Source organism: Peromyscus leucopus, chromosome 3, assembly GCF_004664715.2.
Source record: "Peromyscus leucopus breed LL Stock chromosome 3, UCI_PerLeu_2.1, whole genome shotgun sequence".
NCBI classification, from domain to species: Eukaryota; Metazoa; Chordata; class Mammalia; order Rodentia; family Cricetidae; genus Peromyscus; species Peromyscus leucopus.
Genome location: NC_051065.1, coordinates 12,506,951 through 12,523,571, shown reverse-complemented (window position 1 = coordinate 12,523,571; position 16,621 = coordinate 12,506,951). Strand labels below are relative to the sequence as shown.

The window sequence follows — 16,621 nt, the reverse complement described above, 5'->3', positions numbered from 1 at the left end:
ATTTAATGAAAATATGCTTCTCAAAAGCTCAAATATTTGACCTACATTCTACTTCAGGATGTTTGTATTTGGCCAACTAAAGAGCTGAAGCCAGTCATTCATTTTCAAGGGGACTTAAGAACAGCATGCAATTACAAGATTGAGAAATAGTTGTGTACATAAAGAAATTTAAGCAAATCACTAAGTATCAGATGAAAATCATTTTAAACATTTTTATTATTTTTCATCAATGTGTATTTCTAAGATTCATGAGATGACATGTAAGTTTATCATTATAAGTAAAAATATCATACTGTTTTCAATTAAAGATTCCCTGAAATAAATTCCAATGAAAGATGACCATGCCCATAGGCTCCCTCTATGTGACAGTTTTTGTGCTCCAAGCAAATTAAAAATGTATTATTTTGCTATGTAAAGGAGTCCATATATTCAGTGTATGAAAGGACTGCCATAAAATAGAGGACACAGTGCCTTGTATATTACAGTCATACAAAAATTGCTGAAATGATTTGTATATGAATCTTGGTAATATCGCCACCTAACCAAAAAATTATATTATTTTACACTTTTACCATAATTACAGTACTCAAAATCACTGCTGTATTTGATGTTCAGTTATTTTCTAGTTAGCCTCCAACTCTACCTATTTTTCCTGCTTTCAATTTTGAGTCATCAGCTCACAACCTAAAGATAATATAATGAGCATCACCCAGAAAAGGTGTTTTGTCCTGTAAGTGCATGTTGGGGAATAATTCATCTCCTCACCAAGAGAAAATATTAACAACTAAATAAAGGCAAAAGAACTATCATAAAGAGCAAATAATTCTATTATCTGTTTTATTATTATCATATAAGGCTTTATCCTTTATAGCAGTGGTTCTCAATCTTCCTAATGCTGCAACCTTTAATACAGTTCCTCATATGTGGTGACATAACCATAAAATTATTTCATTGTTACCTCATAACTATAATTTTGCTACTGTTATGAATCAGAATGTGAATATCTGACATGCAAGATATCAGATATCTGATATGTGACCTCAAAGGAGTCATGGCCTACAGGTTGAGAGCTGCTGCTATATAAGTACAACATCATCCTAAAACAATACTTGCAGAAGGTTTTAATTTTCATGTCTGGACACCACATAACTTTGAAGTTGTTCAGCTATGTTACTGTCTACCCTTTCAATTGAAAAACATTGCTTAAAATGGGATACCCACATGTTTTGTATAATTGCATGAAAATTTCCAGTTTGTTACAGAAGTATTGGTCAAGTTTGGTTTATAAACATCCTGATGCTGTATGTGTAAAGAAATACAAGGGTGTACATATGAAATATAATGTGAGTGTGCATAATATATGTTTCCACCTTAAGTTTTATATTGTAACATACATTGGCATTTTCTTGAAGGTGTAAAATAGAAATTTCAGTATTTGATCTATAAATATTAGTAAAGGTATGAAATACAAATCCCAGTATTTAATCTATAAATATGTGCTGATAAATGACACAATGCTAAATGAAAATATCCTGGTTAGTTCTAAGGGTTAAAAGAAAAAAATTGTCTGCTATTGTCCATTTTTTATCTATTTTTAAAAACCATAGGGGGAAAAATGTCCAAAGCTTTACTGTGAAAGAAATGAATGCAAGAAATAACGCTTTAAGTAGTGAGATGTGAAGCGCTGCAACTTCACAGCCTGCTAAGGAGCAACAGCTGTACCTAATTTCAACTTGACGTGCTTCAGATCTCATATTCATATAGTTATTTAATGATCCAAGCATAATGGTCCTATATAGAATAATTACTTATACGAAGGAGCAAACTTCATACGCATTCCTTTTTAAATGTTCCTTCAAGAGAAAAACTGCTCTGACTCTGAACAATGAACATTCTCTCTCACCAATCCAAATGTTTGGGACTAAATGGCTTATCTTTTAGGAGAGAACAGTCATTGTGCCACGCTCACTTCTTTCTGACAGACTCTCTTTGCTTCCCCCCTTCCCAGTATAACCAGTACAAGGAAAAAAGGTAGAAGGCCAACCCAATCATTAAGTCATAGTAGTAGATAGTTGCAAGAAATATCAAAAACAAAAGGAGATAAGGTATTTTAGAGTTGATATATCTTGAAAGCAGAGAGTCCCTGCCCTGAGCTTCAACTTCCTGGGTAGGGAGGGTAGCAGAAGCAGGGCTCTCTGATCCTTTATCTTCCGAATAGCATCCTGAGTGTCCAAAACACATCAATTCTTCAATGTCAGACCTTGCCTCCTCCAGATTTTCAAGAGTGTCACTGACTAAAATCATTGGGCCTTGGGATTTTTCCAAGCTACCATCTTTGTGTTGGAGAATTGGCCCCACATGTCGTTCTCTTCCACTACCTGATTCCATTATTTCCGAACTTTGGGAAACATCACTAGGTTTAGACATGGCATGGCCCAGGATCTCACTTTCTGGGTGGCAAGTATATTCTGATTTGGTTGGAATAGACTGGAGTGTTGAGTTAGTAACTGCTTTCCCTTCAGCAACTCGCCATCCAGAAGAGGATACTGAATTTTTAGAGTGGCATCTGTAGACTTGAGGGCTGCCCTGAGAAGTGTTGGAAGTGTCCAAATTAAATGCAGAATGAACAGCATCCAAGTTTGTTCTCTGTGGTAATTCTTGAAGCAGCTCAAGATCTTTATTTTCTGGGAATATTGCTTTGTCTGTTGGTAACACACCCAAATGTAAATCCAGTTTTGACGTAGCTTTTTGATTGCCTGTAATAACCTGCGAAGGTTCTTCTATAGATGTTACAATTCCAATTCCACATTTCTCCTTGACATATGTCTTCCTACGATTGTCTGTAGATGCGGTTGCCTCCTTCTCCATTTCATCTACATGTACATTACAAATAGCTGAATGTGACTCCCTTTTAAAATCATTGTCATGGATTACACCTGCTGTATCTCCATGACAAAGGGTATAATGTGAATCATCCTTCCTCCCTTCATGTGGATCAAACGCTGTTTCTTTTACCTCGATGGGCCTGTCACTGCGTGCTGTCTCTTGAGGTAGCTTAGCAATTATTGCTTTTCCTCTAGCAGACATGCTTTCTGGAGTACTTTCTAATGTTGACTTAATTATATAAGCTGCAACTGCTTGTGCTTTTTCAGTAATACCATGATCGGCTAGAGAAGACAGTTCATAGCTCTCTGTCTCCTGGCAGGTAAACAATTGTTCTGTAGGAGTAGCTTTCAGATCTCTCGTGTTATCGCTTTTTTCCCACGTATATTTACACTCTGCTTGTTCTTTGATCTGCTTGGTTATATTTGTTTCAATCCCTCTTGTTTCTGGCTGACTTTCCAGAACATTCCAATTTTTTTTATGCTGTGAATTCATATTCTGATCTTCAGGATTATTAGAGTCTGATTTTCCCCTTTCAGCTCGAAAAAGATAATCATCCATCAGAACACTGCCATTTCTTGGTGAACCAAGATGAGTAGTTCCTAGTTCTAAATTGGAACCTTCACCAGCTTCTCCCCAATTCACTTTTGTCTTTGTTGAAGGAGAGGGATCTACTGTTACTGTCCAGGTGGTAGGTATAGTGTCTTTGCTTAGTAGAGTGGTTGTGGTTAAGTCCTCGTTCTTAGCTTTAGTCCCCTCACTGCTTATTTTGGGGTGCCCCATTTGCCTCTCTTGGTTCTGGAATATTGATTGAAAATTCTTCCTTTGGTTTTCACTAATACCTAAGCATGTGTTCTGCTCCTTTCCATCAAATCCCGTGGTATAATCATCTTTGGAAGATGCATTTGATTCTTCCGGGTTTGTGGATGCCTCTAAATAGAAATCACTTCTTGAATATCTGTAATCTTTTATTCCAGTTTTCTTGATTCCTGCTTCATTATCTTTAAGACAATCTGCCATTAGTAGGCCAGGGGATGAAGATGCTATTTGCACTTTGCCACTCTCATGGGCTGGGTTGGCATTATCATCCAGACCTTCTTTGCTGCAGAAGTTCAATTGCATTAATTCATCAGAGCTAGCATCTCCCAGTGATGGCCCCATTTCTCCCACAGATGAAGGAATCTCCTCTGAAGTTTGGTGACCACATTCATTTCCTGGGGAATAGTTTTTGCTATGGTAGGCTGGTAAACTTGGAGACAAAGGCCTTCTGGACAAGTCAGTATGAATTTCATGATAATCTTGCTTCTTCTCTGACCCCTCAGCTGTATTTGTGAAATTGACTCCATCTTTTGAAAATGTATTCTTTTCATCCCGGGAAGTTAGTAGCCGTTGGTTTACCTTATGAAATAAAAACAACAAAAATAAGGACAATATGATCTTTTACAATATATGAAAAGTGAATTAGATTTTATTAGCTGAAGTAATTATCTGGTAGATTTCCTTGTCTCAATTTATTTGTGGATTTAACACAGACTCTGAAAGTTGGATGTTTGGGGCAAGATCTTTGTAAGGTATGACTTGGGAATGAGATCAGTGGGAAAAGGCCCAAATTAATCACTCTCCTTCTCAGCTTCCAAATATCACATTGTATTATTCACCCATTCTGCTTGTCAGTGCATTTTTTCCTCACTTAGGATATACACATTGATAGCTCCATGCTAATCAATTAGAGAGCAGCTTCCTGGATGCCCCTTGCCACGTTTATATGTGCTGTAGGTGCCCCCATTACAGTTTCTCTTATTAATATGTTTTCTGCAAAGCCTCTGCAAACTATTAATAGCAAAACGTCACTCAAAGAAAAGTGAGGGAGTTAATGTTTCTGCAAATTCTGTTTTAATGACCCTCTGCCAACTGGTACTCAAATGTATTTGAGCTCTTCAGTGATGCCAACTGTCAGGATTTAACAGTGAGATGCCTGTGTTTTTTTTTTCCTCCTCATAACTGACATTTGCATGATCTCAATAATTATATGCAAATCTTACGTTTTCCCCTTCTTCTCACATAAGGCTCATGTTACTTGTCAACTGCACAGCTGTCTTATAAGCCAATGCCTGTGGGTTCTACAGATTTGGTTGTATTTCCATCCATTATGGAGCTTCATTGTTTTATGCAGTCACGTCAGCATGGAGCAAATTAGCATCTAAATTACAGCTCCCTGTTCATTTACTGGGCGTATACTCTCAGTAACTTCTAAACAAACTTTTATATTTGAGGCCGCTCATGGTAATGAGGTGTATTGGTGAAGTATGTGATTTTTCAGGGGCCTTTCATTATATTCTGTGGTTTGAAAAAAAGGAGATGTTAACTTTCAGCTGGTAAGAACTCTCACAATGGGTGACAACTTCGTACTGCCTTAAAGTGGGAGCCCAGTAAATTGCATACTTTAGTGGTGCCGTTGCCATATCGCAATCGCAGAGGTGAAATATGTGGTCAAAGAGAAGAGTTCTAGTTCCTTTTGGCTTCAGCACTGACACTTGAAGAGGCAAATGTCATTTTAATCAAATGTGATTATGAATCCATGTATTCCCATGCTATGAGCTCCAACCGAATACAGTAAGAGATAAATTGCATTATGTGACTCATTTACTTCTACTTCTCATTGTGAGTTCAAAGTGTGAACTAAACCATCTCCTCCAAATTTCGGAACAGATTTGATGTGCACCAATTGTGAAATTTGTGATAACAAATATTATACTAAATTGTACATTACCAAATTCGATTCTTTTTTTAAAATTATGTAGCACTCAGTAATTTACTATTTTACCGTGATAAGGAACTTTGGGATTCTTACTCTGACAGAAATAGCAAAGCAAAAGACTGCAAAACATAAGAATTATAGGCTTGTCAGTTGGATAGGGCCTTAACCATTTTCTATTCCAGCCCTCTTATTTTACAGACGAGTTTATGCTAAGTGTACACTTGTTACAAAGATTAGATGTACACATCAGGATAGGGCCCCTTGCTTCTAATTCCCTCAAACTATTATTCAGAGCCAGTGGTAAAGAGATAGGAAATGAATGTCATTAATTCACCACTGCAAAGCGCAGAAGCAACACGCTGAAATCAAAGTGCCTTGTTGCTCTAGCTCAGTAGAGATGCTGGGACAGAATAGGCTTTCACATTTGCAAATTATATTAACTGAGGCCATTGGAAGGCAGGAATTGCAGCATCTTTGAAGCATAAATAGATTCATCTTCCCTAATACCGTGGCAACCAGAACACTTACCACCAAGTCCAATTCTTTTTCATTATGTTCGTCATGCTCCCTGTTGGTATCTTCTACATTCTGATGACTGGCTCCCAAGTCATCCTTGTCTTCATGAGAACAAATGATTGCTGGGATATAGACATCTGAAAAGTTAATATGATTAGATTTTAAGTCAAAGTTTGTTTTTATTGCAGACTTTAACAAAAATGGATTTTGTTTAATTTTAAATAAATATTACCTGTGAACTTCAAATTCTCAACCTTATTTTCTTCAGAGGTTAGCAATGATTCTTCTTTACTGCTAAAAGTCAGAAAAACAGACATTTGTTCTGAAATGACATCTTTTAAATTATCTTTACATAGTGGAAAATGAACAGTAAGACAAATAAATATTTATATAACCTTTTGTAATTCTGTATTACTGTCTATAATTTTAAATAAAACTTAAAAACTTAAGTTTTTAATAAATTTTAGGATGACACAGTAATCAATACTGATTCTAGAAAAATTTAAATAATCTATGCCATGACATATTTCTAAATGAGATTTTGTTATGCTTATTAAAACATATCCAGAGTGAAACTATAAGCAAATGTGTACCGTTCATTGTATTTTTTTTAACCTTTCAAATTGAGAGCATTTACCTTTTGGTTTAAATGACACCAGTTTATGAACTGATCTTCCATTGTTGTTATGAAATTGTTTTCTAGCTTTTTAATAATTATGTTTTTCATCCTCTTTATCTTTCAATTTTATTGAAAAATAAAATAAAACAAGCTCACTAAGACCTGAAAGACAGCTAAATTTATACTGAAAATTTTCATGCATGAATTGCCACTGGCCAGTTTTAAAATGGAGACTTCAGAGTGCTCACAGGAAAACACATAACTTTACTTTCAAATTATTCAGATTACATTGCGTTTTCTAGTGTATTCTGCGTTCTGACTAAAAATGATAAGTATTTTTCCCTCCAAATGTCACTAGGAAGATTAATGATGTCTTTATAATTATATTTGTCTGTGATACTCAATATGAAAAATATAATTAAATGAAAATTGCAATTTATGTATAGCTACTGAAAAGGTAATTTGTGTGCCTTTAAATCATTTTCTTTTTAAAATATTTCATTTATTGCTATTATTATTGAGTTCATCTGATGTGCCTGGGTAGGTTCATGTGTGCAATGGCACAAATGTGGATAACAGAGATCATCGTTTTGGAGTTGATTCTCATCTTTCTATGAGTGCTGGGGATTGAGCTGAGATCATCAGTCTTGCATACCAAGCACTTTACCTACTGAGTCTTCTCAGCCTTCTAGTCTATATTTCTTTTCTCTTTCTTTCTTTCTTTCTTTCTTTCTTTCTTTCTTTCTTTCTTTCTTTCTTTCTTTCTTTCTTTCTTTTCCTTTCCTTCCTTCCTTCCTTTCCTTCCTTCCTTCCTTCCTTCCTTCCTTCCTTCCTTCCTTCCTTCCTTTCCTTCCTTCCTTTCCTTTCTTTCCTTCCTTCCTTTCCTTCCTCCCTTCCTTCCTTTCCTTCCTTCCTTCCTCCCTTCCTTCCTTCCCTTTCTCCTTCCCTCCCTCCCTCCCTCCATCCCTCCCTCCCTCCTTCCTTCCTTCCTTCCCTTCTTTCTTTTGAGACTGGGTAGCTCTATGTAGCCCTGACTGTTCTAGAATGCTCTGTGTGGACCAGGCTGACCATTAACTCGCAGAGAGCTCGTGTCTGAGAGCTGACCCTGCCTCCCAAGTGCTGGGATTAAAAACTTCTACCACCATGTTTGCCACACCCCAATTTGTTTTTCTTATACTCACTTTTGTCAGTGAGGTTTCTGCAACAACAACAACCAACCAACTAACCAAAAAACAAACAATAATAATAACAACAAAACAACAAACAGGAAATTGTCAGTTACTGATAAACTTCTATGCTAGAGTCTAGTCTGTTTGCATTGAAACTTTTATATAAATCCAGCATGGCTAATTTTACTTCTACAAGTCATGTGGAATTTGTACATTTTTCCATCCTGATAATGTAAGAAGGTGAGTTAGTTTTGCATATATTTTTGTTATTTCATTTTAGCTTTACTGAAAACAACAGTGGTGAGCATGGCAAAAAGTCCAATATTCTATGTACATAAAAATTTTAGACTATGGAGCTTGAAGTATTGATACTACATTAATCTAAAAGTTGTAGTGTTTGACAAGATCTATAACTATGCAATGATTTTATTTTGTGAAATTAACCTACAAACCAATACATTTTGCTTCTCTGACTATATAATATCTATCTATTTTAAGAACATGTAAATCTGAAACAGCCACCACCTCTGGCTCTTCTGAGCTATCTACCTCCCTCTTGAATAAAGTTCTCTGAGCCATGGGGAAAGTGAAATTATATACACATCCTAATAGGGCTGAAAATCATGCAATCTCCTGTTCTTTACACTTTGATCAGTTGTAGGTCTCTGTGTTAATTGCCATCGAATTCCCAAAGAAGCTTCTCTGATGAGTTGAGAGACACTGATCTATAGGAATAGCAATGTTATCAGTGGTGAATGACTCCAAAACAACTGTTTTACTGACACAGTGAGCAGTTGTTCATGATAACATGAACAATATCTGTGTAAACTCAAGCCAGATAAAATCCCAGTATAAAGTAGGAGGTGGACATGAAGTCCTCAAGCAGAGGAGTTATTGGCATTTGATAGCTGCTGGGAAAAGAAGAGCCAGTTTTCTTTAATGGTGCACTTTCTGGTGAGTCAACCACATTCCAGGGAAGGCCCTACAGCTAAGAACAGTCAAGGAATACAAAACATTGGACACATGAGTTTTTTTAAGAAAGATAGTTAGATAGATAGATAGATAGATAGATAGATAGATAGATAGATAGATAGATAGATAGATGAAGAGAGAAAGTAAGTATGAAGTTGTGTGGATAAAGAAGTGAGAATAGATAGATCTGGGAGTAATTGGGGAGGAGGTTGAATGTGATCAAAGTGCAATATATGATATTCTCAAAGAACTAATAAATATTTTAAAAGAATGTGTAAACTATTAAAACAACATTTAACTATTCTTGTTTCTTATATGTTCTTGGTTAGAATTAGGAACTTTCAGAATTTTATTTGTAGAGAGAAAATATTTGCTACTAAACAATGTTTTATTTTTATTTGCCAAAATACCATCCCTGAATTTTTTAATAATTTTAGTTGCTTTGTTAAAAAAAAAATGGTTGTTTGGAAAGGACAAGAACTTAATTTTTAAAAACTCACGGGGGTTGGGGATTTAGCTCAGTGGTAGAGCACTTGCCTAGAGGACCTGGTTTTGGTCCTCAGCTCCGAAAAAAAAAGTGACAGCTTCATTTAGCCAGGCAGTGGGGGTGCACGCCTTTAATCCCAGCACTCGGGAGGTAGAGCCAGGTGGATCTCTGTGAGTTCGAGGCCAGCCTGGGCTACCAAGTGAGTTCCAGGAAAGGCGCAAAGCTACACAGAGAAACCCTGTCTCAAAAAACCAAAACCAAACCAAACCAAAACAAAACAAAACCTCATTCCAGAGACAAGTGATTAGGGTTGAAACCACCTTAGTGTGACTGAGTCTCATCAAAACATGGAGATTCAGGAATAAAAGGGACAACTTTATAGTCAAGGTACATGCAAAGCAGAAAACTATATACCCATGGAACCTAGATATTATATAGAACAAACATAGAAAAAAAAACTTATAGAAATGAAAAAAATTCCTAAAAGTACAAAATGATAAATTTATATAAACAAATTTTAAAGAAGTAACATATACCATGTTCATAGCTAGTAATGAAACATGATGAAGGTATAAATTCTCTCCAAAACTGATGCATAAATTCAACAAATGGAAGTGAGAAATTATACAACCATTTTTCATAGAGTTTGGACATGTGAGTCTACAGAGAGGAGCAGAGGGATGGTTAGCTCTATAGCTGTGGGAAATATAGGGGGGAACCTGCTTTAGCTAATTTTAAGAGTTCTCACTCAGTATGAATGTCGAAGATAAAGTGCGGCTAAAGCTGCAACTCATTTGAGAAATCAGACTTGAAGTTTAGTGAGAAGAAGACACTAATACACCAGAAAATGGGGAGACAATGGGATCTTCAGAAACGAAGACATGGAAACAGCTACACATGGAGAAAATAATGACACTAGAACATGTGCAAAATCCAGGTGGACTGAATTCTTAACATGTCAAAACCTTGAAAATCCCTAGGAGAAAATATGTATGAATATGGACAGTAGGAAGTATCTTTAAAATGATGAAAAAAGACAACAGACATTTAAAAAAAAATCTTAGCTTGGCTCTATTAACATTTAAATATTTTAAGGACTTATTTATTTTGATTCTTTTGATTTTATGTGTATGTTTTACTACAAGTAAGTCCGTGAACTGCATGTCCACAATGCCAACAGGAACCAGCAAAGAAGCTGTGGTCCCCTAGAACTGGAGTTACAGGTGATGATGAGCCACCATGTGGTTTCAGCGCACCATATCCAGGTTCTCTGCAAGAGCAGCAAGTGCTCCTAATTATTAGGCTATCTGTTCAGCCCCACTATTAAATTTAAACCCTTTGTTCATTGAAAGACATTATAAAAGGGGGCCTAAGAGGTGGCTTGGTAGTTAAGAGCACTTATCATTCATGCAGAGGACCCAGGTTTAATTCCAAGCACCCACATTGTCACTCACAACAACCAAGAACGCTGGTTTCAGGAATCCAACACCATCTTCTGATCTTTAAGGGCACCAGGCATGCATGTGCTATATAGACATACATGCATGCAAAGTACTCATGCATATAGAATAAAACAGAACAAATTTTAAAAAGTCTTTGTAAAATTTAAAAAAGATTAAACTTGTGGAGAAGATGCTTACATTACATGAAATCAACACAATCAAGAACCAATAATCTATATCTATATACAGAGAAAAACAACTTCAAATGAATAAAATTACAACTTATCTTGGTAGCAAATGGGAAAGATGCAAAAAACAGAGCACACATATCCATATAATGGGACAACTATCATTATTAGGGAGCAGAAATGAAAATCAAAACAAGGTGGTAGCATTGATCCCTGTTCAACACAACAAAGTAAATCAGTCCAGAGAGAGGAAGGTGGTCTGGAGACTCAGGCTTTCTTGCACATTAGTGGTATGAAAATGATTAGGGAATAGCCATTTTGAAAATCAATTTAACGTCATTTAAAAAATTTAGCCTCTGTATACTTCAGCACCATTATATGCATTCCATGGTGTGCACTAATGACTTCTCTATGTGCCACCTGAGATAATTACAGTAATAATTGGAATGGCATTGGTGTCCAGCTGACAGTTTTGAGTGAACATAAATACACATTCACAGAAGACTAAATAGAAAACTACAGACTATCCTAGAAATGTATATTATATACAGTTAAAATTAATAAAACATAGAAACACACAGAAATATAAACCCCTCTTAGCAATGTAGTATTAAATGAGAAACCAGGAATGATTATTTCAAGGATTTTTTCCCCATAAGTTTAAAGCCAACTAATATGATTCCATATGATTACCAAGGAAGACAAGGCTATAAAATAGATTTTCAGGATTATAGTGACTTCAGGTAAAACAGTTTATGAGGAAGGAATCAGTACATGTGATGACCAAAAGTCTGTCATTGTTTTGTGTAGAGTTAATATATCATTCAAATGTCTAAACAATTCAGTCCTCTTTTCAGATAATCATGAAATCAAGTGGCTTGCTCTTTGCCATATATTATAGGATGTGTGTAGACAGAACACCACTCTTAAAGTTGAAGTAACACTTTTATGACCAATTACATATAACGAGTTTAATTAAACAGGTTTACAATTTGAAAACTCAATGGGTTGTTTACAGCAGGTCCCACCTACATCAGTACATCTGACTATGACATAAGTAAAGCCATCTCTACTAGCTCTCAGATCCCTTTTGTGTTCCTGAGAATTTTTTGATCAGAAGATTTTCTTTCTTTCCTTTTTTTTTCTGTATTCCTGGTGATTGACATGCTGCCTGGTACAATCTAATGGCAAACAAGTGTTGTTGAATAAATGCCTAGCCTTCTTTTTACCTTTCATTTCTTTTCAGTCTCTTGCCAGCATTTTAATAATACTATTTCTTCTTTACATAAAATTTACTCAGAGAAAAACAGCATATGTTCATCTATATCCCTTCTACAGATTAAATTATTACCACTTCCAAAGTTTAGAATTCTGGGATCAAATGATTAAATGCAAATGCTTTAAGTTAGGTTTTTAAATTTTAAATTTTGTTTAAAGCTATTCTTCTGCATTCAGAAGAATAATTTAAAAAACAACAAGGGGTAAAGGATTCACAGCACAAAATGTATGCATCTGAGAGTAATAAAATTGCCAGAGAGTTTGAATAATGTTTAAAGGCAGAACATCAAGGGTGAAACCGGAGTTAGCTTAAGCCGGATTGTGAAAAGGTTTACTGTACGTTACTGTGTTGCAGGGTACTTGATCACACTGAGAACCCAGATGTTGTGTTGTTTACTGGAACCTGCTTTCTAGCTGTACTGTGGCTCAGCCCGAGCACACATCTTTAACCTAAAAGCTTTCTGCTTGAATATTGTAAACAGGATTAAATAAAATCAATCATTGGTCTAGAGGCAGAGCAAGCAACCAGTTGATAGCAAAAGCTATAAACACTGAGAGGAAGTCAGGAGGACAGAGAAAGAGGTGCACAGGAAGAGAAGGAAGTAACATCTGGTTGGAGGAGTTTTTGTTTGAGAAAGTGTAGAAGAAAGCTCTCTTTCTGGGAAGAGAGCAAAGGAGGAAGCAGTTGCATGCTTTCTTTGTCTCTATGAGCTAGGAAATTTTCACCCCAGCATCTGGATCCAAGTCATTATTAGTAAAATAGAAAGACACTTAGTTAAATACAACATTACTGTATAAGCAGAATCTGGTTAAATAAATTCCACAGTTGTTATTTTTGTTTGTTCATTTGTTCTGTTTTCCAACTAGTAGACTCTTGTTAGGGACATTAAATGGGAGACAGATATGGTGAGTTTATTTTCATCTCTTAGCAAGGTTTATTTAATTTACGTGGGATTTAGATCTACAAGGGACCTTATATGACCAAATTTTCTTATAGAGAAAATAAAGTTTCAATTCTACAATGTTAACAAAATTACAAAAAGCTAACTAGCATCTGCTGTGGGATGTTCTGTGTGTCCTGTGGGAGCCCGTTCTTGGGTTCCTCATGGCTTTACCCAGCAGGTCCTCATAGAGGATGATTAGGACCATGGGCCTGAGTGCAGGTGTCTGAGATGGTCTGCACTTGGCTGTGCTGGGGGATGGTCTGTATGGCAAATGTGTTGCTCTGATTGGTCAATAAATAAAACCTGATTGGCCATGGCTAGGCAGGAAGTATAGGCGGGACTAACAAAGAGGAGAAATAAAAGAACAGGAAGGCAGAAGGGGTCACTGCCTGGAGCCGCTGCCAGGACAAGGAAGATGTAAAGTACCGGTAAGCCACTAGCCGTGTGGCAAGGTATAGATTTGTAGAAATGGATTAATTTAAGCTATAAGAACAGTTAGTAAGAAGCCTGCCACGGCCATACAGTTTGAAGCAATATAAGTCTCTGTGTTTACTTGGTTGGGTCTGAGTGGCTGTGGGACTGACGGGTGACAAAGATTTGTCCTGACTGTGGACAAGGCAGGAAAACTCTAGCTACAAGTATCCAAACTAGTGATCCTATTGTTCTGATCCCTGAGCAGGGATTTTTCTGAGAGAATCAACACCCTTGGAAAGAGCAGTAATTCTTCCATTCCTATGCCTCTTTCCAGTTACTAAACTTACACTTAGCCATTGCTAACCATGTCACTTCAACCAGACACATGGCATCTAGATGCTTAGTTTTTCTTCACAATATCACTTAGTCCCATACAGGACTTTTAATACAATTATTATCACTGATGCTATTACTAACAAGGATGTGAGTAGACACATGCTGATCACATTTTATAGCATAACCATTGACTCCCATCTCCCTTTTTACTAGAAATTCTGTTTTTAATATCTACTGCATTTTTCATCAATTCATAACCTTCTTGTAAGACAACTTGCAATCCACAGCATTATACTCTCTTAAATTTTAAAAATAGTCTCTCTTTATCACTAGCCCACATTCCAAGAAAATGCACCAGACATTCTAAACAAACAACTTTTTTTTGTTGTTGTTGTTGTTGTTTTGTTTTTATTTTATTTATTTATTTATTTTTTGTTTTTCGAGACAGGGTTTCTCTGTGTAGCTTTGCGCCTTTCCTGGATCTCACTCTGTAGACCAGGCTGGCCTCGAACTCACAGAGATCCACCTGGCTCTGCCTGCCGAGTGCTGGGATTAAAGGTGCGCACCACCAGCACCCAGCACAACTTTTATTTAAACATATCCTCTCCAAAAACGGGCCTGCTTGAGTGCCAGTTTCCACCTTCCTTCACTACTCTACTGATTTACTTGGTGTGAGAATGTCACCACCAAATTACTAATTCTAGAGATTTGAGGGCTGCTGTCCTTCCATTCTTGGGGTACTATTTATTTTATCACTGTCAAAACATAGCAGTTTTGGGATAATTAATAATAGAATTTTCCTAAACTCCTGTAATACCATTATGCTAAAATCTCATACATGTCACTTAACATATTGGAGAAACTTCTCAAAGACTAGTTCAACAGAATCAAAGCCTGGTATGATGGAGGTCATCGAGCATCAGGGTGAGTGGCAGGATGAGAGTGGCAGGAATAGAACATAACCATTCAAAAGGGGTCTAAAATGATGATACGGATAAGATCAAAGGACCATTTCCCCAAAGAGTTGTGAGTGTTGAATTGACCACCCCTTAACACTGCCTCAAAGTGCACAAAACTGTCTAAAAAGGACCAGTCTTCAAATCCTTCTTTATCATCCCTCATTTTATGCTAAAGAGTAATTACTATGATACTCTTGATTATTATCTGTGTTTAAAGCTTGTGGTCTCAATTACTTCCTTTATGAAAGTCTTCCCCAATATTTTGTTGTTATTGTTCCTTTAATAAATGACATCCCTATGTAGCCAAGGAACATAGTCTTGATCCTCCTGCCTCAGCCTCCAAAGTACTTGGATTGCTAGTACAGGCACCACTACAGTTTATAAGTGATATTTTAAATAATAAATATTATGAACCTTATTAGGACTATCTTTAAGTCTATTTCAAAACTACAGACACCAATATTAGTATTATGTAGATACAGACAAATATGGTAAAAAAAATTCCCTGGGTTAAATAAAAATCAGGAAAAATTATTTTCCGTTACGTTGTTTCCCCAGTAGTTGGCTTATAGAATTTTGATCATTCATATCCGTTTGTTATTGGAAGAGGAGAGAAAGAGCAAAGCCTGTGCTTGAAGAAATGCAACATTCACGACACACTAGCCATCTTACTGTGTTTTCCTCTGGTATCATAATACTATCATTATTTTCTTGATCAGGAATAAAACTGAAAATGGAGGAGATATTAGTTTAAATAGATAATTATGATAAATGTCTAATAGTGAACAGACATGTCTGAAGAGGAAAGAAACAAGGCACTTTTCAGAGGATGTTTTGGATGGAATAATACATTAAGGCCAGTTTTCTGATGGTATCACCAGAGAGTCAAGCATAAATTACACTTCAACACTACTGACAGCCACTCAAAAAAGTAACACGCAGTCTCTAGTCTAGAGGAAAACATTAGAATGTCAAAACTGGCTATTTTTTCTTTTTGATCTACTATGTCTTCAAACTAACACCCAACATGATGTGCTTTTTATATATTTGTTTTTGCCTTATTGTTTTTTGTTTGCTTGTTTTGATTTTTTTCCTTTGTGTTGGTTTTAAGACAGAGAGAGAGAGAGAGAATACATGAAGCTGGTTAGTAAGGGAAGTAGGGAGGTTCTGGGAGGAGTTTGGGGGAAAATAATATGATAAAAATATAGTATATGTAAAAAAATTTTAAATAAAACAATAGAAGCAACTATTAATTTACAAATGTAATAAAACCAGTTAGATCAAAACTACAGATCACAGTATTATGACCTACAGTTTTACAGTATGAAAACCTATAATTTTATCCACTGTGTATAGTGAAATAGTTAATACCAGATTATTTTATACATGATCAAGTAAAACTTTGCAAATATTAGAACTTTGCTAATATCTACCATATATCAAGATAAGCAAGTGTTTTAGATAACACCTATCACAGGAACTAAATTCTTAATTTAAAATACAATCAAAAGCTGCGGATAGTAAACCACTAGCTGGTTGAAAGAACTATATGAACTGCTCAATCACTGAAGGATCTAAGAACAACCTGCTAGACTATCTAAATTCTTAATTGAGTTATTTTCCTGTTTTAGAGAAGGTCCTAATAATTCCTAGCTG

At 36.0% G+C, this 16,621-nt stretch overlaps 1 protein-coding gene across 1 annotated transcript in view; it reads right to left on the bottom strand.

Annotated features, from left to right (window-relative positions):
- Positions 1 to 967: 967 nt before the first annotated feature.
- Positions 968 to 16,621, bottom strand: part of Ppp1r3a (protein phosphatase 1 regulatory subunit 3A) — a 40,241-nt gene continuing 24,587 nt past the window's right edge. The window contains exons 2-4 of the mRNA XM_028871781.2: positions 6,390 to 6,451; positions 6,170 to 6,294; positions 968 to 4,281 (exon numbers count right to left, since the gene is read on the bottom strand). Of these exons, the coding sequence (XP_028727614.1) occupies positions 1,966 to 4,281; positions 6,170 to 6,294; positions 6,390 to 6,451 (2,503 nt within the window). The 3' untranslated portion in view covers positions 968 to 1,965. The remainder of the gene's footprint in view (positions 4,282 to 6,169; positions 6,295 to 6,389; positions 6,452 to 16,621) is intronic.